The sequence below is a fragment of the Helianthus annuus genome, chromosome 14 (genome assembly GCF_002127325.2).
Source record: "Helianthus annuus cultivar XRQ/B chromosome 14, HanXRQr2.0-SUNRISE, whole genome shotgun sequence".
NCBI lineage: Eukaryota > Viridiplantae > Streptophyta > Magnoliopsida > Asterales > Asteraceae > Helianthus > Helianthus annuus.
The window spans coordinates 161,946,965-161,973,561 of NC_035446.2; the positions used below are offsets into that span (position 1 = coordinate 161,946,965).

General features: G+C 36.9%; 2 protein-coding genes across 3 annotated transcripts; both read right to left on the reverse strand.

The window, feature by feature from the left end:
• Window positions 1-1,141: 1,141 nt before the first annotated feature.
• On the reverse strand, window positions 1,142-3,920 carry LOC110904678 (putative F-box/LRR-repeat protein 23). Of its 2 annotated transcripts, XM_022150522.2 has the most exons (4): window positions 3,651-3,920; window positions 3,243-3,426; window positions 2,668-2,992; window positions 1,142-1,962 (listed from the first exon to the last, which is right to left on the reverse strand). In XM_022150522.2, the coding sequence occupies exons 3-4, from the start codon at window positions 2,988-2,990 to the stop codon at window positions 1,440-1,442; spliced, it is 846 nt and encodes a 281-aa protein (XP_022006214.1). In that variant the 5' UTR covers window positions 2,991-2,992; window positions 3,243-3,426; window positions 3,651-3,920; the 3' UTR covers window positions 1,142-1,439. The 2 variants fall into 2 exon arrangements, with proteins under 2 accessions (XP_022006214.1, XP_022006213.1); XM_022150521.2 differs by lacking the exon at window positions 3,243-3,426 and having other exon boundaries at window positions 3,651-3,919.
• Window positions 3,921-16,544: 12,624 nt separating this feature from the next.
• Window positions 16,545-25,515, reverse strand: LOC118486597 (F-box protein SKIP19-like). The gene is made up of 2 exons (XM_035983150.1): window positions 25,380-25,515; window positions 16,545-16,882 (listed from the first exon to the last, which is right to left on the reverse strand). The coding sequence occupies exons 1-2, from the start codon at window positions 25,513-25,515 to the stop codon at window positions 16,545-16,547; spliced, it is 474 nt and encodes a 157-aa protein (XP_035839043.1).
• Between the last annotated feature and the right edge of the window lie 1,082 nt (window positions 25,516-26,597).

Genomic DNA, 26,597 nt, shown 5'->3' on the forward strand with positions numbered 1-26,597 from the left:
AAGAGCAATTTCTGGGTCTCAAGTGTTGGATTTAAAAACATGAAAATTGAGCCAAAAAGAAGAGTTAATTGCCATTTTAGTCCCTGTGGTTTGGGCCATTTTGCCAGTTTAGTCCAAAGGTTTCATTTTTAACATCTGGATTCAAAAAGGTTTCATCGTTGCCATTTTGGTCCAACTGACTTAACTCCATTCATATCTGTTAAAGCTGCCAAGGCATTTTTGTTAGATATGGATGGAGTTAAGTCAGTTTGACCAAAATGAAATGACAATGCCCTTGGCAGCTTTAACAGATATGGATGGAGTTAAGTCAGTTGGACCAAAATGGCAACGATTAAACCTTTTTGGATCCAGATGTTAAAAATGAAACCTTTGGACTAAACTGGCAAAATGGCCCAAACCACAGGGACTAAAATGGCAATTTAGTCCAAAAAGAATAAATGAAAAATTAATGGTGGCTGGAAGCCACTGATGAAGAAATTCGGGTTTTTTTCTTGTAATCAGAGGTATAAACACCGGTAAATCGTGAAAAGATATGCAATAAAAAATGGGAATTAGATTAAATTTGGATGAAGATATTTGATTAGTTACTTCAAAGATGTTGAAATTTCATGCAACAACCAAAGCCAAGAGTTTTGATTGATGGACTGGATTGCATCTGCATGTTTTATCTCTGCCAACCAAGACATGAATTTGCCAGCTGCGATTCTTCAACAACTAAACAGAAAGAGATCGTGAACGAGTAAATGATAGATACCAAACCCATAGAGAAAGTTCTCTGGTCAGTCAGACAGCAAATGCAAATGATATGAAAAAGTTATACATATAAATACACATAAGTAGGCGCTTGTGCGCTCATGCATACGTATATAAGTTTGTTTTACAAGTTTGGGTAGATTTAGTAAAAAATTTGCAAAACCAGGACTGACTAAGTTACTTGATCTGGGTTAAAAATTAAAACCAAACCAAACCAAAAACCAAATTTTATATTCAGCTCCATTTTAAATCGGTTCGTCCAAACCTCATATTCAGTTACGAAAGTGAGTAAACCCATGGTTAATAATAAAACACCCATTAAACTAACCGTGAAGTATGAAAAAACTTGGTCTCTTTCAAGAGAGTATGAAACATTAAAACCCCACACTAAGTTAAGCACAACAATAAAGAAATGGTAGAGAGCTGTTTAGAGCATTACAAAGAAAGCCAAAAAGTCACTCCAATAATTTAACAAAAGCATAAGAGTAAATTAACGTACTGCAGTAAACAGCAGCTGCAGTTTCAAAAATAGAATAACCAAAAATGGTATCAACAAAGGCAATCAAACATGTGTTTCTAGTAAGCTATTTTTCATGGAAACCGACTCAACTGTTTGTAGATCATAATAACCATCATTTAGACTCCAAAATCAAGAAGAGCTGCAATCTGTCTTTAAAAGCTTACTTCTATGTAGAAACTTCATAGGCATCAACATAGTAATAGTCATCGTTAAAATACTCGCTCTCTGTTAAATAAATGTAAGGGTAGTCTTCAAGAGAATCATTGGGAAGTTTTAGATATTTAATCTGTTTAGAGCATTGTTTCCCTAGATCTCCCTCAAGGTCAATGTACAAGCATTCACGCAAGTCAAGTGTTTCAAGGTGATGACAGTTATCGAGAATCACACGCAACCCAACATTCGTCATCTTGTTTCCAATGAGTTCAAGGTGCCTTATCCCAGGCAGGTTTTGTCCAATAGCTATGGCTATCTCATTATATCTCGTTAAAGACCCTTCATATCCTCTTTTATTCACTTTGAGTGTTTTTAGCATGGGGCAATAACGGCCAACAGTTTCAATCTCTTCTTTTGAGATTCTTATCTCGTAAAGGTTTAGTTCCTCCAACAACGGATATTTCATCAAAGCAACTGTAGTCAACTTTCCAAAGAAAAATAGATGTGCCATTTCAAGCCGTCTGAGCTCACTTGTTCTGTAAAATAAACGGAAACAATCATAAAGAAACATCGCTTTATGGTGCATATCTAAAAAAAGAATCGCACAAGAAAATATTATTTTCAGCTTGGTCCTCTATTAATCACTAAGAATGTTTTGTTACAGAACAACGACTTACATTTATAAGCTGAAAATCAATATAGAAGATAAAACATAAATACAAGAAAACTTAAAATGTGTCGGCTAGTTTCATTTACTATAACAAAAGATAATCGGTAAGAAACAAGTTCAGCAACCATCCTTAAAATGTCAAAGGGATACTATAGTTACAAAGTGCAAATAACAAACTAAACAAATGGTTTAACACAAGAAAGCAGTAAAACAAAGCTAAAATCAGCCAAACAAGAATTTAAGTTGAATCACAAACATGTTTGCTTTACAAATATATACATTGATTTAACATATGTTTTATGCATAAACTTCAAATTTTTATTACATAATTTCAGATTACATGTTTATTATAGATCTAAAAAACACAGAAAAAATGATTTCAGCGTATTTCTAAACAGATCTTAAATGATACCAAAAAAACAAATTCTCTAAAAATGTTAATGTAGTTCTAGTTATACAACTTGTAAATCAATATACTTAGAACAATGTGATGGAAAAAACCAGAAGTGAATGCAAAACAATTTTGTTTGTTAAGATACACATAAAGTTCAGTCACAGTTAGCTCACATACCTATCAGCAACATATAGATGAAGTTCAGCATCATAAGTAGAAACAATGGTGATATCAACTAACTGGCCTTGGCTTCTATCCACGGCATGCTTACACATTTTATCAGCTGAGACTTCTGCAATTGCTCCCCGTAAGTCGTTCATATTGATGACCCTCCACATAGCAGGGTCCTTGCAAATCTTACGCCAAGCAGTGCACACTTTCTGCGCGTTCTCAAGTATGTCAACCATACCAATTCTGTTAAGTATATTGGCCGTAACATCGGATGGGAGATCCAACCAGTTCCTTTTTTCTTGCTTCAGATTCAATTTTGATGGCACCATCACTTTAGCATGTACAAAGCAAATAAAAATTATTACATGTCATTCTCCTACTTAACATATATAAAAATAATAAAAAGAATACTATGTCATGGTGTAAGAAGCCTACTAAACAAAAAGAAACTAAGGTGGTGTTTGTTTTTACAGATGTAAAACGTCTGCAGTCTGCGGACCACATCTGCAAACGTCTGCACAAGAAGAGGTGGACCAAATGTCTGCAGAGAGTGTAATAAAAAGAGTGTTTGATTATCTCACCTCTTTTTAAAACCCCACATCTGCAAACAGAGCACTTCAGCCTTCACCACATCTTAAATGAATCATTTTGATGTATTGTGATCTCATTTCCCCAACAATTGAAATATTCTCTAATGAGGTTTTCTTCTCTTTTGATTTGAACATATAAAAAAAAATTGCTGGCTTCCAATTTTTTTAGCATAACCTAAATTTCAAAGGCACAAACGAGCAGATGAGATCACTTCTATTTCATCTGTAAAAATAATCCCCTACTAATCTGCTATCATCGAATAAATGACTAGATTATACCAACCGAATATGAAAATCATCTATGAATCAGTTATAGCAACAGATGCAGATACATAATAAGCAGTTATAATTTAATTGAAACCCTAAATTTTAACATGAAAGAATAAGTTGGAAGATTACTCGGTGAGGTGATAATAGATGACTTCTGCCACTAGCAATGGAGGCAGAGCGACGCGCCGGAAGAGGCTTTACGACGGTAGTCGACGGCGACGGTGGCGTAACCGGAGAGAGATGAAAGTGACGACTAGCGGCTGTAGAGAGTGCGTGTGTAAATAAATATATGCCCTAACCACATATACCGTTTCTCAATTTTGAATTGTGCTTGCCGTCTTGCCGAAACATTATGTGGGAGGAGGAGAGGGGTGGAAGAGATGGGCATGTTTAGCTTTAAAAAGTCTCTTTGGATTGAGAGTGTATGTGAGGGAAAAGTGACTTTTACAAAAAGTCACTTCATCCTGACTTTTCAAAAAGTCATAAGTCATTCCTGAAAAGCTAAGGCAAACATGGCCGATGTCTGTGTTTTGTTTTGAGTTCTAGAAAGGAAATAGAAGGAAAGCTAGGCTAAATTCTTTAAGGGTCTGTTTGGTTGACAGGAATTAATAGGATTTAAAGGGAATTAGAATTTGAATTTTATTCCTCATTCCTGTGTGTGTTTTGTTGGACAAATTAGTTTCAAATTATTTAATGGAATTTAGATTCCTTCTAAATTTGAAATGAAAGTTTAAAAAACCACATTAATGTCTTCAAAGTTACGGAAATAACCCCTTGCCTCTTTCATTTTTATCTAAAAACCAAAAAATAATAAAAAAATCAAAAAATTTCTAAAAAATCCAAAAAAATAATAAAAAATAAAAAATTCTAAAAAATCAAAAAAATAATAAAAAATCCAAAATATTTTAAAAAAGAAAAAAAATAATAAAAAATCTAAAAAATCCAAAAAATTCTAAAAAATCAAAATAATTCTAAAACATAAAAAAATAATAAAAAATCAAAAAAATAATAAAACATCTAAAAATCCAAAAAATTATGAAAATTCTAAAAATCAAAAAAATAACAAAAATCCAAAAAATAATAAAAAAAATAAAAAATCTGTAAAATTTTAAAAAATGAAAAAAATAATAAAAAATCCAAAAAATTCTGAAAAATAAAAAAAATAATAAAAAAATCCAAAAAATTATAGAAAAACAAAAAAAAATTCTAAAAAATCCAAAAAATAAAAAAAAAATCCAAAAAATCCTAAAGGATCAAAAAAATTCTAAAAAATCTAAAAAATAATAAAAAAACTAAAAAACCCCAAAAAATCTAAAAAACCAAAAAAAAATTAAAAATAAAAACAATCTAAAAAATCAAAAAAAAATAATAAAAAATAAAAAAATCCCAAAAAATCTAAAAATTCAAAAATTCAAAAATATAATTTTTTGAATTTTTTCGATTTTTTATAATTTTTTGGATTTTTTTATCATTTTTTAGAATTTTTTTTATTTTTTAGAATTTTTTGGATTTTTTATTATTTTGTAGATTTTTTTTGAAATTTTTTGAATTTTTAGGATTTTTTGGATTTTTTATTATTTTTTTTTAGAATTTTTTTGATTTTTTAGAAATTTTTTTGATTATTTTGATTATTTAGATTTTTTTGGATTTTTTATTATTTTTTATTATTTTTTGATACTTTTGAACTTTTTGGATTTTTTTGAATTTTTATGATTTTTATAATTTTTTAAAATTTTTATAATTTTTTTATATTTTTTTTATAATTTTTTGGATTTTTTTGAATTTTTATTTAAGATAGTTGTTTTTAAAACTTTTGCCAATTGTTTATAAGTAGGGTAATTTTGTCTTTTTCGGTATTTTAAATTTTAATTCCATTAATCATTTATCAACCAAACACATCTATGGATTTCAAAGGAATCCATCAAATTCCAATTCCCATAGGGATTCCAATTCCAATTCCTACACATTCCGCGAACCAAACGCCCCATAAGGGTCTGTTAACGAAGGAATGGAATGGACGAGTTAATGGAATGGACGAGGGAATGCAATAGATCATTACCATTCCATGTCTTGTTTGGTTACCATGTGTGAATGAAATGAATTATTATTTTGTATTGTTCGGTATGCAAGAAAAACGGAGTAATAAAATCAGTGGTGAGTGGTGGTGGTGGTCGGTCGTAATGATTGTGGGTGGTTATAGGTGGCGGTGGTGGATGTCGGCGGCGGCGATGGGTGGTGGTGGTGGCAGCGAGTGGCGGCGCGACGGTGACGGCGAGTGGTGGTGGCGGCAAGGTGGCCATTGGTGGGAAAGACATCTTTTTTTCCTTTCCGGTCCTTTCCTTTCTCACTTTACTTTCTTTTCTTTTCTCTCGTTAAGTTAACTCGGGAATATAGCGTTAATGAAATGTCTTCTAAAAACAAACGGTCTGCAGAGCTAAACGTCTGCGCGTGATCGCACAAGAGGTTTTTCTAAAAAAACAAACACCCCAAATGTTGAGAATAAAAAACCCCAACAATTTACATGTAAACTAACATGAACGGAAGAGAAACATGCAACTAAAAAATGTCTTCACTAGCAAAGGACAAACATTGTGCACATTGGGTACTAAGGTATGTTTGGCAAATGTAGTTGTGGCTGGTAGCTGGTAGCTCTAGCTTTTTAGATATGTTTGATGTTTGACAAAGTAGCTAAAGTTTTTAATAAAATTTATAAAATGACCAAAATATACATAACTAAAAATTTAAAAAGTTTATCTTTAGAGGTTAAAATAGTAATTTTTTCCTAAAAGCTTGTAGCTCATTCTAAACACTACTAGTAGGAGCGTTTAACCAAAAGCTTCAACCTCCTAACCTAAAAGCTTCAAGCTTCTTCAACCAAATAAGGTTTTTTTGTTAGGTATGAGTTTTTTCTTAAAAGCTAGAAGCTCCTAAAAGTTTTTTGCCAAACATACCCTAAAACGAACAAATACACCAATTATGCCCCCTTTCGGCTTTTAAGAATAACATGCATACATTCGAAGCAGAGTGAAGAATACAAGCAACACAAAAAATAGCGTTTTCCACAATCATAGTAGAAAGGACAATAAACTACAAATAACCGATCAAAACTTTTAATAATTACTAATATAAGCAAATGATAAATCGTGAAAGAGAGAAAGGTACCTTTGTTTTTGTTAATCGTTGCGGCTTTAGAGGGTGTTTGGGGTTGAGTTTTGAAAATAGATTATGCGTTTTGAATAATCAGAATCAGATAATTAACTGTAACAAAACGTGATGTTGAAAGATAGTGTTTGGATTAATTATGTTGCTTGATATTACAATAATTAGATAATCAACTGTTTAAGTGTTTGGCAAATATATATTTAAAAAAATAAACAAGTGAAAATCCTTTTTCCAAACGCAAATAATCAATTTTTAGAGAACTTCTTTGTGTTGGAGTAAGGGGAGCTGCTTTTGGAAAACTGCGTTTTGTAACTTTCTAAACGCTAATAATCATTTTTTTAATTTTTTTACCCAAATACTCAAAACTGATTATTTACGATTTCAAAACTCAATAATCTAAAAATCTCCTTCAAAACTCAACCCCAAACATGCCAAACGGTTGAACTAATGCCACCGCCCAATGGTTTATTTGATGTTCAAAATAATATTCTCAAATTACTTTTCCGGCTCTTTTTCATTTTAATTATTGTGGTTTTTTTTAAATTATAAATTTAAACAAAAAAAAACTAGGATTATTTAATAACTGAAAATAGTGAAATACCCTCGCCTGTTGCGGAGGATTGTTTCTCCATAAATTATATGCCGCAATTAATCGGTTTTGATTAAATTTTAAAGCGAATCAACGAATAATAGGATTTCACCTAAGGCTACGAAGAAATGAATCAACGAATAAGTTCTGATTCGATAAATTTCAAAACTACCATGCTATATACTAAGGCTATAAGATACGGAATGAGCCCCTAGGAGCTCCATTGTACCACCTCAGTTCCACATCATCAATAAAGCCCTTCTTTAACTTAGAGGGTATGGTATGAAGTCTCATCTCCTTCAATGCCCCCCCCCCCCCTACACACACATCATCAATAAAGCCCTTCTTTAACTTAGTGCAATTTAGCCTAAAAAAAATTGTGAACACTAATTGAAACCCGACCCAATTATGTAAACAATTTAGCCCACTAACCCCTTTATAAAACTTGAATTCATTCCATCAAGCCCAATAAGTTAGTATCAATTCAAGCCCAACCTAAATACAACTTTAATTAAACAAAATTAGTCCAATTTACAAAAAAAAGACCCAATCGACTGCCAACTTTGTGCGACTCACGACCACACTCTGCCTCACCTCACTTCCAGCGACCTGCGACACCCCACCCCACCTCGACAGCGACTGCAACATTCCAGCGAAGAATAGCTTAATTCCGGCCACAAACAAGTACGTGTTTTGTTTTTGGTTATTTTAATGTTTATGTGATTTTGTTAAAGACTCGTGAGATAATAGGATAGGTTAAAAAAATTTAAACTTTTTTGTGTTTTAGGTAATTTGGGGTTGTTTCTAGTCTTTATAGGATGAGCTTGTTGTCTCTTAATCTCTTATTGATTATATGATTCTAGTATAGCTTTTGAAAAGTTGAAATTTAAAACTTGAAAATTAAGGAATATTGATGGTTGAACACTCAAAGATTTTGGTTTAATATTTTTTTGTTTTACATGACTCGACCCGAATTTTTTATTTATATATCTAAGTGGCCTAAACTTTTTAAAAATTTCCGCACCCCAATAGAAAAATTCCTGGATCCGCTGCGCACATGCATACGTATATAAGGGTGAACGGGGCGCTTTGCGGGGAGGGGTTCGGTGAGGCGAGTCCCCGAGCGGGAACACCGTCGCCGACCCCTCGAGGAGCATAAGCGGGAGTGGGGAGCGGTGGGTGTTCACTGCATGTGTAGGGAGAGAAGGAGATGGTGACCCACCATTGATTCAACCAATCAAGTATTTTCCTTTTTTTTTTCTTTTTTTTCTTTTTGATTTTTTCAACTTAATTAAAAAAATAAAAAAAAACAAGTCCCCCAAGAGACGAATGCCGCAATCAAATTGAGAATGTGGGGTGAGTTGATGTGGCGCATGCTGATTGGATGTGTGTAAGAGAGGCCACTCTCCCTTCAGATGAGTGCCCCTTACACCCTAAGGGGCTGTTTGGCAAGCCTCTTAATGAATCATTAAGAGGTTGGACCTCTTATTCGGACAGAGGTTAGCTGTTTGGTTGTGCCTCTTAATGGCAAACCTCTTAATGATTCAGTGCTGAATCATTCAGCAACTAGAACATGCTGAATGAAAAAAAAGACATGTGTTACCCCCTTTCACCCTCCCTCGTCCCTTTAACTCTCTCTCGATCAGAATTCCCGGCGACCGGAGCCGTGATTCCGGCTCCCCTTTCTTCTGTCCGGCTAGACACCCACACCCCTGAAACCCTCTCCCCTCTTGCATACAGCCGACCACCACCATGTACGGCGGCGGTGCGGCGGAGCTGGGTAACGGCATTAGCAGCATCAAACGCGGAGCTGGGTAACGGCATCATCATCATCTTCAACAGCGGCATCATCGTCTCGTAACACCACCATCACCGCTGCTGCCGCCGTTCGTTTAATTAGAGAGGAGAGGTCTGTGTGCGGCTGTAATCGAAGAAGAAAGAGAAGAAAGGGGGTCACCGACCACCGTCGGCTCCCCCGGTGTTCTTGCCGGAGCTCCGGTGTTCTAGAGAGAGAGCAGAGGAAGGGGTTTGAGAGCTTTTGAGTTTTGAAAGTCCAGTGTGTGTGTGATTTTCTTGAGTTTTGTAGTGTAAAAATGTAGACATTTTTATGTTTTTTTTTGTTTTTGTGTAGAGGGTAAAAATGTAATTTCACACGGTCATTCAGATGTGCAACCAAACAGCACTTTACTGGTTCAGCACTTACTGGTTCAGAGCCTCTTACCCATTCAGACCTCTTATTCATTCAGCACTTATTGATTCAGATGTTGCCAAACAGCCCCTAAGTTTGTTTACAAGTTTGGGTAGATTTAGTTAAAAATTTGCAAAACCAGGACTAAGTTACTTGATGTGGGTTAAAACTTAAAACCAATTCAAACCAAAAACCATATTTGATACAGCTCCATTTTAAACCAGTTCGTTCAAACTTAATATTTAGTTAAAAAATTGAGTAAACCCATGGTTAATAATAAAACACCCATTAAACTAACCGTGAAGTATGAAAAAACTTGGTCTCTTTCAAGAGAGTATTAAACCATTAAAACCCCACGCTAAGTTAAGCACAAATAAGAAAACAATATAGAAATGGTAGAGAGCGTTACAAAGAAAGCCAAAAAGTCACTCCAATAATTTAACAAAAGCATAAGAGAAAATAAACGTACTGCTGCCTAGAGAAGAATACAATAACCAAAACTGGTATCAAGAAGGCCTGCAATCTGCCTTTAAAAGCTTACTCTTATGTATTAAGTAAGAGTCATAGGGATACCGTAGTAATAGTCAAAATACTCACTCTTTGTTACATAAATATAAGGGTAGTCTTCAAGAGAATCATTGGGAAGTTTAAGATATTTAATCTGTTTAGAACATTGTTTCCCAAGATCTCCCTTAAGATCAATGCGAAAGCATTCACGCAAGTCAAGTGTTTCAAGGTGATGACAGTTATCGAGAATCACACGCAACCCCAAATTGGTCATCTTGTTTCCAATGAGTTCAAGGTGCCTTATCCCAAGCAAGTTTTGTCCAATAGCTATGGCTATCTCATTATATCTCGTTAAAGACCCGATATATCCTCTTTGATTCACTTTGATTTTTTTTAGCATGGGGCAATAACGGCCAACAGTTTCAATCTCTTCTTTTGAGATTCTTATCTTTTTTTTTTTTTTTTTGAAAAGTAAACTTCATTCACACCAAGCCGACCCAAACCGGGCCGACCCCAAACAACAAACAACTTACATATTTACAAAGGACATCCATTCTTCCCATCTAATACCTTTATATCTAGATTTGTTAGAAAACCATAAGAAACCTAAGGCTTTAACTTCACTCAAAATCCTATCAATCCTGACCGGGATATTTTCGAAAATGAACTTATTTCTCGCGCGCCAGAGACACCAACAAACTAAGATGACGATTCCGTGAATAGCCTCCTTTTTTTTGACCGAAACTGAAAGAGTCTTATGGAGTTCGAGAAGATCTTGAATCGTGAATGCATAAATGAAAGGGATTTTGCACCATATACTAATACCGTTCCAAACAACCGCGGAAGTAGAACAAGCAGTGAACAGATGTTCAGCCGATTCATCAGCCGAGGAGCATAGTGGGCAACTTGAGACTTCGAAAAAAACGTTCCTTTTCCTTAAGGCGAGCCTAGTTGGGATTCTTTCTTTTTCCGCTCTCCAAATGTGAATGTTGCACTTATCCGGGAGCCAATCACACCATTCCATGACGAAATTATTGTCCGAGGTCCTAACAGAATTAAGCAAAGATTTGACCGATCGGACAGAGAAGCTACCGTCGTGCTGAGGGGACCAAGTCCACTTATCTGCTCTGTCAACTAACCGAACCTGCGCCACCAAATCGCTGAGCTGCAAAAATCGATCAGACAAGCCTAAAACCGCCAGGTCTTCCTTCCAGTTCCACGAGAATTGAGCATCCGACCCATTACTTATAACACGGTCAGCAACAATACATTTTTTAACAGCCTCCAAGCGAAAGAGATCCGAAAAAAGAACCTTGAGGGGCTGGTCCGTGATCCAAGAATCCAACCAGAACGATATACTGTTTCCATTCCCGATGTCTCCCTTAATGTGGTTTTTAAGAGCGAGGTCCCCAACTTTGACACAATTCAGCACCTTTACAATATTCTTCCAAACACCATTCAAGGATTTCTTAATCGGAAAACCATCCCACCCAACCCGAGTTGCGTGTAAGGCGTCGATAACCTTTCGCCATAAACTGTTGCTCTCCGTTTTAAACCGCCACCCCCACTTAGACAAAAGAGAAAGGTTAATATCGGAAAGCTTGTTGAGACCCAAACCTCCCTCTTTTTTAGGCGTCGACACCAATCCCCATTTAACCCAGTGCATCTTTTTTTCTTCAGTCGATCCTCCCCATAAAAACTTCTTCACCATTGACTCTAAATCTGAGATAACCTTCTTCGGGGCTTTGTACAAAGAGAAGTAATAGCACGGCAAACTTTCCAACACGGATTTGATAATAACAACCCTTCCACCAATCGAGAGCAGATGAGATTTCCAACTAGCCAGCCGATTGCGAAAGATATCGTACACCGGTTGCCAATTGGTGATCCGATTCATGTTCGCCCCAACCTTTAGACCAAGGTATTTAAAAGGAAAAAAATCTGACTTACAACCCACCACATTAGCCATTTCTGAAACTTCGTTCGATTCCACGCCGATACCATAAAGGTTGGACTTGTCAATGTTGATTTTAAGGCCTGAACAAATGTAGAAACAACGCAACACTCTCACAATATTAACCACTTCAGATTTTGCCCATTCACCCATAACAATAGAATCGTCCGCGTAAAGAAGATGGGACAAGGACGGCCCTTCGTTAGGAGTGACAATGCCATTTATTAATTCAGCATTTTTGGCACTATTGATCATACACGACAAAGCCTCCATAACCACTAGAAAAAGGAAGGGCGAGAGCGGATCTCCCTGCCTCATACCCTTACCACATCTGAATAAAAACGTAGGCGCCCCGTTAACAAGGACCGACGAAGACGCAGATTTGAGAATACCCCTTATCCACTTACACCACCGCTCCGGAAATCCCATTTGGGATAAAATACTTAACACAAAGTTCCAATTTACGTTATCGTACGCTTTTTCGAAATCTATCTTAAGAAAAAACGCTTTCTTCTTACTCTTTTTAATCCAAGAAATGATCTCATTGATGATTAGGGGACCGTCTAGGATGTACCTGCCTTTAAGGAAAGCCGATTGGGAGTCCGAAATAACACCCTCCAGGACCAATCTCATCCTATTCGCCAAAGCTTTAGAGATCGCCTTACTAATCACTCCGATCAAATTGATTGGCCTATAGTTATTGAGCGACACCGGGTCCGGAATTTTGGCAATTAGAGCAATGAAAGACGCACCACAACCATCACTAATATCACCATGATTGAAAAACCAATCAAAAATTCTATTAAAATCCTCTTTGAAAATTTCCCAAAAGTGTTTAATGAATCTGAAGTTAAACCCATCCGGGCCAGGGGCCCGATCGTCACCGCATTCGAACACAGCATTTTTGATTTCAATCTCAGAAAACGGCTCAACTAACATATTACCTTCCTCTATAGAAATCCTTTTAATATTATTGCACTGTAACGGCGGCCTTTGCATATTGCTTTCTTTGAATTTGTCCCGGAAAAAATTAAAGATCTCTTTTTTAACTCTAACCGGTTTGGTGCACCACTCCCCCTCGATAGAAAGGCCATGGATGTTGTTCGATGCTTTCCTATTGTTGACCATAGCGTGAAAAAATTTTGAGTTCTCGTCACCGTCAATGGCCCACTTTAATCGCGCTTTTTGTTTAATGTCTGCTCTTTTTCTGTCGTCGATCTCTTTAATAATTTTCCTATTTTCCGACAAAACCCATTCTTCTTCTTCCGAAAGCTCCCTCAATTCCATTTCTAATTCCAATTTTTCCATCTCAGAAAGAGCCAAAGATTCACTTTCCCTCTCCTTTTCCAAGAACTCATCTCTCCATGCTTTAAGAGCCTCCCTGATCCGAGCAAATTTGGTCATAAGGAAGGAATCAGGAGGGTCAAAATGCTGCATACCCTCAACTGCCGCTTGAACAGACTCCTCAAATCCTTGCTTCCCAATCCAAGAATTGTAGACTCTAAACGGCCGAGGGCCGTAATTAAGACTGACCAACTCTAAAAAAATTGGGCAGTGATCGGAAAAACGATTGGACACCGCTCTAACACATGCGGAGGGCCACTTATTAAAAAAATCCGGGCACACCAAGAAACGGTCTAACTTGCTTAGTTTCTTACCATTCTCTCTTATGCACGTAAATTTCCTTCCTTGCATCGGATACTCAATCAACCCGTTATCATCAATAAAGTTATTAAAGTTTGAAGCACACACCGGTTTGAATTTCGAACGCTTCCTTTCTTCACTATATCTGACCGCGTTAAAATCCCCAACAATAACCCACTTCCCCAGCGAGTGGTCAATAATGTTCGAGAGCTCTCCCCATAACTGCAGTTTTGACGCCGTATTTTGGGGAGCATACACATTGATAAGATTGATCGGCTCCCCGCTTCCGACCACCGAACCCTTTAACAAAATATAAAATCTCTGTTGAATACTGGACTCCAGCTTGAAGATCTTAGGATCCCAAATCCAAACTAGACCGCCCGATAAACCCTCCGAAGCCGAACAAACATATTCAAAATTATTGTTGCCCCAATATTTCGAAATCAAAGATCTTTGAACAGAATTGACCATAGTTTCTTGAAAAGCAATCATACTGATTTTGTTAGACACCCGTAAATTCCTGACCCAAACAGCTTTCGCCTCCCCAGCAATACCCCTAAGATTAAGAGACATGAAATTCATGGTTCCACAACATTCATTCCTTCCTTCCTGACAGTCTCATTAACCAGATCAATGTGGTTTCCCAAATCAACTCCCACAACTTTTCCCAAATTTATCGTATCCCTGACTTCTTCGTGAAAAGACATAGAATGATTATCACTTACCTCAAAGTTCTGTTGGTCGCCCCTGTCTTCCGATCTCGAAGCACCGGCTACTGGGTTCTGAGATAAAGAATCCGTATGAACTTGACGAGCCTGATCGACCTCATGCCCCATGATCCGATTCGTACTAGCTTCGCTCCCGTCACTCTTCGAAGGGGAGTTCTGGCAGCTGACTCCAGCGACATAATTCAGATCAAAAGAGAATTCCTGGTTTTCCCTAATACGCTTCCTTGGCCTTGGATCCGAAGATGGGCTAGCATTGGGCCCACATGCTTGTTTTTTGCTCCTGGGCCTATGCCTTCTAACTTGTAAAGTGGGCCTACCCATATTAAAATAATTACCATTGAAAGAAGAACAATTAACCTCCTTGGGAACCCAATGGTCCCCACCACGATTATCCGGTTCCCCTCCTTCCTTGGAATTGGGAGCACCATTATTCCCACATGCATCGACACACTTATCCAGACCTGAACCGCCGCCATTAAACAAAGCATCCGACTGTTGGTATTCCGTCGCCGGAGGATGACCATCCGGCACCTCATTCCCGTCCCTGACATCTTCCGATCTCACCGGAACTCCCTCTTCTTCTTCGTCCGAACTTTCCTCTCCCTCTATACCATCCTCTACGTTCTGACCTGCCTGCTCGTCCATTACATGCACCTTCTTCACCCTTTCCTCTTCAAACATACAGTCAGGAATCCAGTCTTCAGATTCTTCCGATACCCAAATCTTGAATTTCTTATTTTTCCAAACGATTGAAACCGATTCAGAGATTCTAGCTCCTTGATCCACCAACACACCGACTACAGAAAAAGAAAGATCCCAATCCTCAGGAGAGAGTTGAGACCCCTTAATGACTTTCCCGAACAAGGAAGCAGTGTCATTGAAAACTTTGTTTTCAGCCAAGTGAAGAGGAACACCGTAAATTTTCAGCCAGGCCAATCTCTCATAAGCCAACGTCTGACCGGACCAAATATCAAGACAATCGAACCATTCCTTCCAAAGGTTGACATTCAGAACTAATACAGACGCATCAATGTCATCCTCCAGAGATATCATCATGTTAAGGCCCCCGAGATAAAAAAGTTTGAAACCGTTAATACCAGCCGAGTTGAGGTTAACCTTCAGGTTGATCAGACTCTCAACGTCCTTGGCTCTTCCCACCACCGCTCTGCCTTGCATGTCGAAGAATGCACTTGTCTCACTGTGAACTTCCACCGTCTTATCATTACCTAGCTCAGGGACGTCCAGTTTCGAACTCGTGTTAACATTGTTCATCAAGGCCGCTGAAAACGAACAGCCACTCCTTAAAAAAGCATCCTTCCTGTGACCTTCCATATTCAAGTCTCCCTGTCTCGAGAAAGAATGTGGCTTCTCTGCAGGGCGGCGATGCTCCTCCCCCATGTCATTCTCCCTGGCAAATCTAGCGATGTTAATCTTGAGTTTAAAACCTCCCAAGCTGAGGCCCTGAAGGTTCCGTTCCATTTCTTTCCAGTCCTTAACCCCCTTAAAGCTGACAAAGCCAAACTTCAGCCCTTCTTTAGATCTCTTCCTAGCAATGAAAGAGCCGGCAATCTCACCGTAGTTGCCCAGAAAGGTGGCCAAATCCCATGGACGACATCCATCGGGGATGTTTGCCACATAAAACTTAGTTATCCTTACAGCCATAGACCAAGAAAGAAGGAAGAAGACGAAGAAACCGTAGCCGCAAAATCTGTCGCGAATGGATATGTCCGAAAGCCAATCTAGGATGAAAGGTAAAATCCAGGAACACAAACTCAGTGTGTACCGATAAGACCTCGCATGCTAGGTGATTTACGTCGACATCGTCGAGCAAACAGGAAGCCGGCCGGTCAGAGAGAACTATACTATGATAGAGAATATTTAGATGAAATTAATGGGTCTATACGATTAACATTAGCCAAACAAGAATTTAAGTTGAATCACAAACATGTTTGCTTTACAAAAATATACGATTAACATATGTTTATGCATAAACTTCAAATTTTATTACATAATTTCAGATTACATGTTTATTATAGATCTAAAAAACACAGAAAAAATGTTTTCAGCGTATTTCTAAACAGATCTTAAATGATACCAAAAAACAAATTCTCTAAAAGTGATAATGTAGTCCTAGTTATACACTTGTAAATCAATATATTTAGAACAATGTGGTAGAAAAAACCAGAAGTGAATGCAAAACAATTTTGTTTGTTAAGTAAGATAGGAACATACACATAAAGTTCAGTCACAGTTAGCTCACATACCTATCAGCAACATATAGATGAAGTTCAGCATCACAAGTAGAAACAATGGTGATATCAACTAACTGGCCTTGGCTTCTATCCACAGCATGCTTACACATTTTATCAGCTGAGACTTCTGGAATTGCTCTCCGTAAGTGGTTCATATTGATGACCCTCCACATAGTAGGGTCCTTGCAAATCTTACGCCAAGCAGTGCACACTTTCTGCGCGTTCTGAAGAATGTCAACCATACCAATCCTTTTAAGTATATTGGCCGTTACATCGGATGGGAGATCCAACCAATTCCTTTCTTCTTGCTTCAGATTCGATGTCGAGGGCATCATGACTTTAGCATGTACAAAGCAAATGAAAATTATTACATGTTTATCACCTACTTAACATACAAAAAAAAGAATACTATGCCATGGTGTAAGAAAGAAGCCTACTAAACAAAAAATGTTTAAGAATAAAAAACCCTAACAATTTACATGTAAACTAACATGAACAGAAGAGAAACATGCAACTAAAATATTTCTTCACTAGCAAAGGACAAGCATTGTGCACACTGGGTAACTAAAACGATTGAAAACAGAACAAATATTTCTCATTAATAATTAGAAAATAACCATCCTATATTTTGTATTTTACGGGGAACTTATCTATCTATATCTATAATCTATAATCTATATTTATAATCTATACTACCTTATTAAGAGAACTAGGATTTTACCCTTTTGATAATTCTACATTGTGTACACATTTTGAAGGAAGATGTACAAGAGAGCCAAGTTATTTTACAGAGGGTAAACTTCCGTATTTTCTAAAGTTTTAAGACGCTCTAGGGTCATTCTAGGGATTTCACCTCTGCTCTAGCTCATCCCGGTTGTTGAACATCAATCGTCGTTCTTCAATGCTCTATTCATTACCTTTCTCTTCCGGTAAGCGACCGTTAAGTTGCAGGTGATTAACTCCACCCATTTTCTTTTATTCATCCTTCCAAAATCAAACCTAATCATACATGTCATTGATGGAGAGTGCAAAACATGAGTGTTAAAATGTTTATCTTGTGTGATTTATTGTCGTTTACGTGATTATACGTCTTGAATATGTTAACTACGTGTGTTTGTGGTTTTTCAGGAAAAACGTGTAATACGGTGAAGTTAAAGTGCGTGGAAGCGAATTGGAATGATCAAGGATGATAGTCGAAACACTATATTATTCATGAGCCGTTACGAGTCGAAATGTAGCTTGAGTGTGAAAGAAACGCAAAACCATGAAGTCCAGGGGCTGGTGTGTCATTATGTGAAAGTTAATATGGAGCTTATGGATCCACTATGTAACCTACGGCTGCGAAACACAGCAAGTCAACAGCGTAACTTACGGATTCATGGCGTAGGCTACGGTACAGAAAATTGGCAACGCACATGTGGGCTTGAGTGGATGGCAGATTTTTGAAGGGGATTCCTAAAGAAAAACCATTTATTGTTCACATGACTTATTGGAGGAATTTTATTATTATCACAATGCTACATCATCCATCATCATATTGACGGCATTGGGGGTTGTGTGCACTTGAGAGGCTTTGTGGAATAAAGAAAAAAAACAAACATCATCAATCATCATCATTGGCACGTGATTGGCACAAAGAAATTGGAGGGAATAATAATTAATCATCAACACATCACGAAGGAAAAGGACAGTTGGCACACATTCACGCAGACTTGGATTTTTGAGGGGATCGGTCACAATATACATGCTTACACACACTATTCTAAAGTGAGGGGACTTCTTTGGGAATTATTATTAACTGTGGGCCGAAATCTTAAGATTAAGACTGTGGGGGTATGGTGGGCTTGGGTTGGGGCATGGGTTGGGGCATTTGTTGACACGTGGAATGGGGAAAAAATGGAAAAAAAAAAACTCACGCCCATGGGGTATGGTGGGGCTTGAGTTGGGAGCTTGGGTTGGGGGCATGAGTTGACACATAGCCATTGAGAGCCTGCCATGTCACCTTGCTAGCCCGCCCCACGCCCGGCTTCAAACCCACGGAAAAGGGGCCACGCCCAAACCCATGCCCACCCGGGGTGGTGGCTTGGGCGTTTTCAGCCCACCCACGCCCAAACCCCCGCCCCATACCCCGCCAGTCTAACATAGGGGACTTTTGGATTTGTTTTGATTGGGCCGATGACAAAGGGAGCACAAAAGTCAACAATCACATCTTGAGATATCAAAACATCACGTGATCGTGAAGAAAGGGATCCATCATCACAAAGGGCCGCATATTGGACTTTGGGCCGCACACTTGGGCTTGGCAGGATACACGCATATAGAGGTTTGGCGGCAGACATTATCAGAAAAAAAACATCGATCACATCAAAAATAGAAAAGATCATATCTCGATGGGGAGTAGACGACAGAAGGGTGTGAAGATCATCCCACCAACATGAGCGGCTAGTCTTCTAGTGGTTTCCTTCGGATGGAGGGTTTTTGTAAGTTAGACAATTTTATGTGTTTGTGACAATTGTATAACTTGGTGATCTAAGCATTCGATGCTTTTCACCTTGATTTGATTTGATTTATTGGTAGTAAAGAATTGCATTTATTTAAACCTTAATTTGTAAGCATTCAGTTTCCGAGAGTTCTAGTAATTGGGATATATTTGACATGGGGTTAGGGTTTGTAAGTGTAATTGATAATCATTCGATAACCTCCCGTTATGTATTGACCGGAGTACTTAGTCGTTGGTTATCACAACTGGTTAATTAGATTCAACACTTATGTCTATGTAAGTGTTTCGATTAAACACATAACTGAATCTAGCTGCAAAACCTGAAATCTGGAGGAACCATTGTTTCTCTATCGATTTAAACTTCACTTTTTAGTTTGTAATTTTAGATAATTAATCAACTCACAACAAAGCTTTATTTTTTTCGTCTTAGTTAATCAACACTTAACCTTATAACACTTTCCACAATCCTCCTCTGGTTCGATATCCGACTTATCCTATCTACATAGTTTAGTTGGTTTTTGCATGTCCTTAACGACAGGCATCAGTCATCTTCTTTGACGATGTCGGATCTTCTATACCATCTAGATTTCTCCATCACTACGAACTCTTCATCATGAAGGTATGGTTTCTTCTCTGTTTTAGGGTTTTAATGCTCGGTCGTGCTATATTGGATCTCTTCATCAAGGTTCAATCCTTTGATTTTAGACATACATCTTGTAATTATGTCAGCACGACACTTGATTTTGAAGGATCTGGACGGGTAGAAAGCTTAAGGTATAAGATTTGCTCAGTTCTTTCATCTCTCTATAATTTCACCTTTATATTCCCTTTTATATTTAGGTTTAACTTTGAGTTAATTGCCAAAATCGTCCTTGAGGTTTGGGCAGTTTGACATTTTCGTCCAAAATGTCACTTTTGTACCAAATTGCCCCCAATGTTTGTAACTTTTTCCCATTTTCATCCAAACCACTAACTTAGTTTATTTTTTCTGTTAAGTTGAGGATATTTGGATGAAACTGTCAAATATAAAACCACAGGGACGATTTTGGCAATTTACTCAAACCCTTTTTAATTTCTTTTATTTAATTATTTTTGTTACATATAAAATAAAACAGAATATACATGGAGTTTTTAGAAGAAAAAAATTAATAGTTTTGTCTCATAATTTTTATAAATTTTCATCCAAATTACTAACTCAGTTTATTTTTTCTGTTAAGGTGAAGGATGTTTTAATTTTTATAAATTAAGACATAAATTAATTTACAGCTTCTTTATATAACTCAGTTTTATAAAGAGAAAACGTTATTGGTATGCAACATATAACAATCGATTACAACTTTTAGTATTTATCAGTTGTAGAGATAGAAAAAAATTGTAAAATGTTACATATTTTTCAAATATGTTGAGCACCTGGGAAATATGTTGGTAGAAATAAAATATTTATTTAATTAAGATTATGAGGGTACCTAACTAATACTTATTCTGAGTGGCTTGAGTAAAGAAACATTTGGTTAATAGCATTATAATTACAATTTGGTGGGTAATTTTAAGGTTTGGTAACGATACGTTGTTTGATAGAGGGGGGGGGGGGGGGACTGGCTTTTGTTTTTCTTTAGGAGCGAATTTAAAAGAGTAGAAAATGAATTACAAACTTGGTACATATGATAAGATCTTTTTTATTTGACTTTTCTTAATAAAGTCACCAACATTTTAGTTTTATAAAATTTAGAGGTTTAAGTAGATTTTATTTTTATAAACTGATCTATATAAAAAGTTAGAAATTAATTTATGTCTTAGTTTATAAACATCTTTGCCTTAATAGAAAAGTTAACTTAGTTAGTGGTTGGATGAAAATTTATAAAAATTATGTGACAAAGCTATTATTTTTTTCATATAAAAATTGCATGTATATTCTTTTTTATTATATATGTAACAAAATTAATTAAATGAAAGAAATTTAAAAGAGTTTGAGTAAATTGCCAAAATCGTCCCTGTAGTTTTATATTTGCCAGTTTCATCCAAATATCCTCAACTTAACAGAAAAAATAAACTAAGTTAGTGGTTTGGATGAAAATGGCAAAAAGTTACAAACGTTGGGGACAATTTGGTACAAAAGTGTTATTTTGGACGAAAATGGCAAACATGCCCAAACCTCAGGGACGATTTTGGCAATTAACTCTTAACTTTTTATCGTTTATTTATTTCTATTTCTTCGTCAACTGGAAATTTGCATATTTAATGATTTGAGTGGGTGTTTAGGATTGTTGGATTAAACCTTCTTGTAACGCCCTGCTTTTTCATACTTTCCATAATTAGAAAGCTCGCCTTGTAATGCTATTTTTGGAAATCTTGTATTATTGTAGTCGTCTTTTCGTTGTAAAATCCGAGACTTGGATCATAAATAAAATTCGTATTTCTTTAAATTCACCATCTACATATTCATACATGTTCATACGTTCGAATTCATTGTACCTCGAATCCTTATTTGTAATTCATACTTATACGATACTTATTCACGATGCATGTCCATGCTTGTCCTTAAATTGTTGATACTTAAAAACCCCTAATAATATGCTCATTTATACAACGGTTAATCATCTAATATGTGACATATACTTGTCACTTACAAACATGTTACATACTTGTACATTACACTTTTTACCTAGTTAAATCATGTTTTATTCCATATTTTACCTTGTTACAAGTTAGGGGAAATATTGTTGTATATTATTACACAACTTAATTAACAAAATTACTCATTATAATGTTTTAAAAAAATTAAAAAAATAAAGAAATATGGCAGCCCCAATTCAACAAAATTCAGCCCCATATAGTTGGGTTTTGTGGGCTAGTTTCAAGGTTTAACCCCTTCTAAACACTTCCAAAGCCCAACCCATTGAAACCCTAATCCTCCCCCCTATAAATACCACTTATAACCAGCCTCCCTACCACTTTTGCAACACTAAAAACTCTCAAAACATCCTCCAAACCGTAGCTGAAAGCAAGGGTTCGAGTATATTGACACCCCTTCACGAAAATGAGCATAACTCACTCAATTCTTATCCGATTCACTCGATTCTTTTTCCTACTACTTTGTATTGACCTTATCTACGTTTCCATAGGGTTTTCACAGTAAATAAGTCCCTGGAACTCCGGCAAAAAGGCTCCAAAGTCCACTGATTGTTTTTGTTTTCATGAAATCCTTGTTATTTCTTACCAAACTTGAGTCTATCTCATCTCAAACCTATGTCCTAATGCTTACAACACTTTAGTGGTTGGTTAGGCTTAAAAACAAGGTTGAGACACTTAAAAATCAGAGGATTTAACCTCATAAACTTGGTGTTTTGTTTAGGGTTTTTAACCCACAAGTCATGTCAAACTTTGTCTTTGATACATGAGTGATTATGGAACAACTTGGGTTGTCCAAACATACAATCCTCACATGATTTGATGATTTCTCTTAGTTAGTGTGTATATTTCTTATTCTTTATTGTATGTTCATGACCCTCCTTGGTTGTTTTTTTTTACATCAAGTGTAGTGGTGAATACATAGAGGTGCCTAAATGGAAGACTTGATCTTCCTACCTCCTACATGATTTCTATGACATTTAGAGGTACCTAAATGAATATTTATCTTCTACCTCATGCTTGATTGATGGACTAAATAATACCTATAATACTTATACATATATTTACTATTCGAACTCTTGATGGTGGACTTGTGTTCATTTGTCAAGATATTAGAATAACATCATCTAAGGCAAAAGACTTGTTACGATTCTAATGAGTATATTACTCATGAAAACATTAACCCTTGAGGTTTCATAGTGTCAAGAACAAGTACTTAGTGTTAAAAGATGATTACTTTTGAATACTTATATTCTTATGTTTTAACTTCCTAAATCCCTAAACAAACACATTCAACTTCGTCACATTGGATAATCGGAAAGCATATGCACAATTTGTGAGTATACTCGTATTTCCCCCTTTTTACTTTTACCACTTTTGGGGTGTAACATGTTTATCTATCAACAAACTTACACATGAACATTTTGCTTAAACACATGAACATTCCTATAACATGCTTGTATACGTGATGGCTTGATGCTTTAAACTTGGATTTATCTTATGTGTTGAACTTATCATTAACTTCGTACGAGCCAAACCGTGACATATGTAGCGCTATAGGATTAACGACCCGCCTCTTTATCTTCGGTAATGTCATGAGCATATTGCGTTTCCTTGGTTTGATATGTTGGACACATACCATATTTAAATGTTCATCTTGAATCACATGCTTGCTATGAGGAATTGTTTAAAACTTATCTTTTGCTATGTATGTATCAAACTTGTATACTCGCCTTTGCTTTTGCATTGAATTGTATTTTTAAACATGTTACAGGTTGATGAGGACAATGCTAAGAAATGAAGTAGCGTTGATGCCTAGATACACATATAGACGCTAGGGTTTAATATGTAGTATCAATTTTGTTATGATTGTTATGTTTCTTTTGTTAAACTTGTTGTATTTGAATTTCTTGTAATGCTGACAATTTGTCTTATGAAATGAAATTGGATTATTTAAATACTTGTCACAATTATTAGCGTTATGATGTCTCGAGCAATCTTCACACTTCGTCTCATCCCAATGTTTCCGCCATTGGTTGGGGTATGACACTTCTATTCCTGATAAAACCACATCAAAAGGCCAAGAAAAATAATAGTCACTTACATAACATGTTTTATTGGAAAAATTTCTTACTCAAATTTTAGTAAAACTTCATTACAAACTAAAATTGTTAAGAGATCTTAATATCTGTTCTTAATTGTTTCTAGACTTTGGCTGCACTTAAAGATGAGGGGATTGTTTTAATGGAATAACAATATGATTTGAAAAGGTATGTTGAAGTGCATATGTTCAGTATTGTAACACCCCGATCGCGTAAAAACAACAAACCGCGGCAGAAACGTCGGGGAATTATGTTACAGAACTATTGTTTCACAACACATGGTACATAAAGTTTTGTATTATTGAATTGTTAAATTACATTGTCTTAGAAATAAACACAACAAAGTGCAAAAATTGTCTTTCAAGTCTTAAAGTAACAAAGGCCCGAGTCCAAATTCAAACACTGTGGAAAGAAAAAAAAGAATCATAAATAAAGAAAGGGACTCACTACGACGGAGGATACATTAGGGTGAGGGGGGCACCCTCGGTGACCCCATGCGGGGAGGGAAGTAGCCGAGCGGGAAGGGTGTCGCCATCCAAGAGGGGACCCAAATCGGTGGGTTTGTTCGGGGCTTGTTCACCGAAGAAGGAGAGAGAAGATGGTGGGGCCACCCTCATTTTCAACCAATCAACATTTTTTTTAATAGGGGAGTGCCGCCATCAAACTGGGGTGCGATGGGAGTTTAAGAGGGGAGTTGACGTGGCATAACCTGATTGGGTGTGCGTAAGAGAGGGGACTCCCCTAAGAGGGGAGTGCCCCTCTCACCCTTAGTGACAACGATGATTGGTATGTATATTGATTGCATTAATTGATGATGAACCTACTCCTTATAAAGTTTTTGTTGTGGACGTGCAAGCAGATTTCCAGTGTAGTCCACGCAGTGACGTGGTATCACCATTATTTCATTTTAAACCCTTATGACAATAATGCATTTTTATATATATTTTCATAAATATTAATTAGAGTAAACTGTCATTTTGGTCCCTGAGGTTTGGGTAGTTTTGCCACTTTAGTCCAAATCTCAAACCTTTTGCATCTGGGTCCCTGTGGTTACAGTTTTGTTTCCATTTTGGTCCAAAAGTGAAATCAACTCAAATTCCTCAAATTAAATCCTGATATTTTGTTCTTTTCTTCAGGGGTAATTTGGTCATTTCTTTTTTATAAATAAATACAGGGACCCTAGCTCTTGACTGATTCAGTCATCTCCCTTCTCTTGACTGAAGCAGCCACCATCTTCAAAACCAAACCCTAGCTCCCTCATCTCCCTTCTCTCTACCTCTTCCGGTTACCACCACACCCCCACTGCTTCTACCTCCTTTCTCTCTGCCTCCAATTTGCCCTAAATCTAACCCCTGCACAACACTCTGTTTTCTTCCGAAAAATCTCCGGTAGCCTTTTGCAGATCCTAATACTTATAAACTGTCAACGATCCAACCGCAATCCGAACCCCTTCCGACGAAATCGACCATGAATTACTCCCAGCCGGGAGTAACGCGGTGGCCGGAGAGTGCTTCGTCAGAGGGATACCATTCTTCCCCTCCGAATCTTCCTTCTTCTAAAGCACCAAACAAGAACCCCAGACAGGGTAACAACCAGGAGCAAACCGACACCAATTCCGACACCAACAAAAACCCACTTGCTGGATGAACCACCACCACCGCTGCTAGGCGCCACCAGAATCACTGGTGGAGTAGGAGGCGGTGCTGGAGTTGCAAGAGTGTTGATTCTTGATGGTGTCATTGTAAGCGGGATCAAAATCGGAGTAAGAGGGAAGATTATATGCGTTTCATTGAGCTCATTAGCATCTAAAATACTCTCAACATTAACACCATAATATGTGTCGCCCCATGTGATTGAATCTGGTATGGTTTTTGGAATTGAATCTGGTGATTGTTTTTTTAGGGTTTTGGTTTTGTCTGTGTGGATTTGGGAGGTTTGATTGTGTTTTTGAAGGATTGATTTGGTGTGAATTGTTGTGGTGTTTGTAAAGATTGACGTTGTTGTTGATTGTGTGAATTGTTGTGGTGTTTGCAGAGCTGGTTACCACGATGATTGCATTACAATTAATAAAAGCTTAAATAAAATAAAAAAGAAATGACCAAATTACCCCTGAAGAAAAGGACAAAACATCAGGATTTAATTTGAGGAATTTGAGTTGATTTCACTTTTGGACCAAAATGACAACAAAACTGAAACCACAGGGACCCAGATGCAAAATGTTTGAGATTTGGACTAAAGTGGCAAAACTGCCCAAACCTCATGGACCAAAATGACAGTTTACTCTATTAATTAACTAGAAACTTTTACGGATATCGTTTTATTATTATTATCGGAACCGGTTTATTCATTTTTAGAACCGATACTAGTATTTGTTGTATGGTTTTCAAGTTAAAGAATATACTTTTGTGCATATTATTGACATTAAACCAAATGACGATACCATAGCGATACACCTTCATGAACCAAACCAAACCCGTCCAAATTCCCACCACAGCATGCTTTGAATATTAACTTAGAAGCCTCATGAATCGAGCGGATACCGGCATCGGTACCTATATTGTTTTGTTAGACAATGCGTAATGGGCAAGATCCACCCTTGGGCGTTTTGCGCCATGTGGCAGCCCAGTCAACAAGGGGCATTATTTGGTGTTTTTACAAAAAGGGTGTAGTGGGGATTGTGGGGCTTTATGTTTTATAATAAAATAAAATAAAAAACATTTAAAAATCTTATTGGCCACCCAATGGAAGCTCAAATATGATTGGCCAAGAATCCCCCATTCGACGTTTTTCAAACCAAGCCAAGGGGGCTTTTTTCGCGAATA

What these genes read in the sequence shown, in the direction of transcription:
- LOC118486597 (XM_035983150.1), bottom strand. Translation starts at nt 25,515, where the DNA reads ATGACACCATCAAGAATCAACACTCTTGCAACTCCAGCACCGCCTCCT. An exon ending in TGGTGTCGGAATTGGTGTCG is followed by an intron (nt 16,883 to 25,379) that starts GTTTGCTCCTGG and finishes TACATGCTAAAG; the next exon opens with TCATGATGCCCTCGACATCG.
- LOC110904678 (XM_022150521.2), bottom strand. An exon ending in CATCTATATGTTGCTGATAG is followed by an intron (nt 1,963 to 2,667) that starts GTATGTGAGCTA and finishes TTTATTTTACAG; the next exon opens with AACAAGTGAGCTCAGACGGC.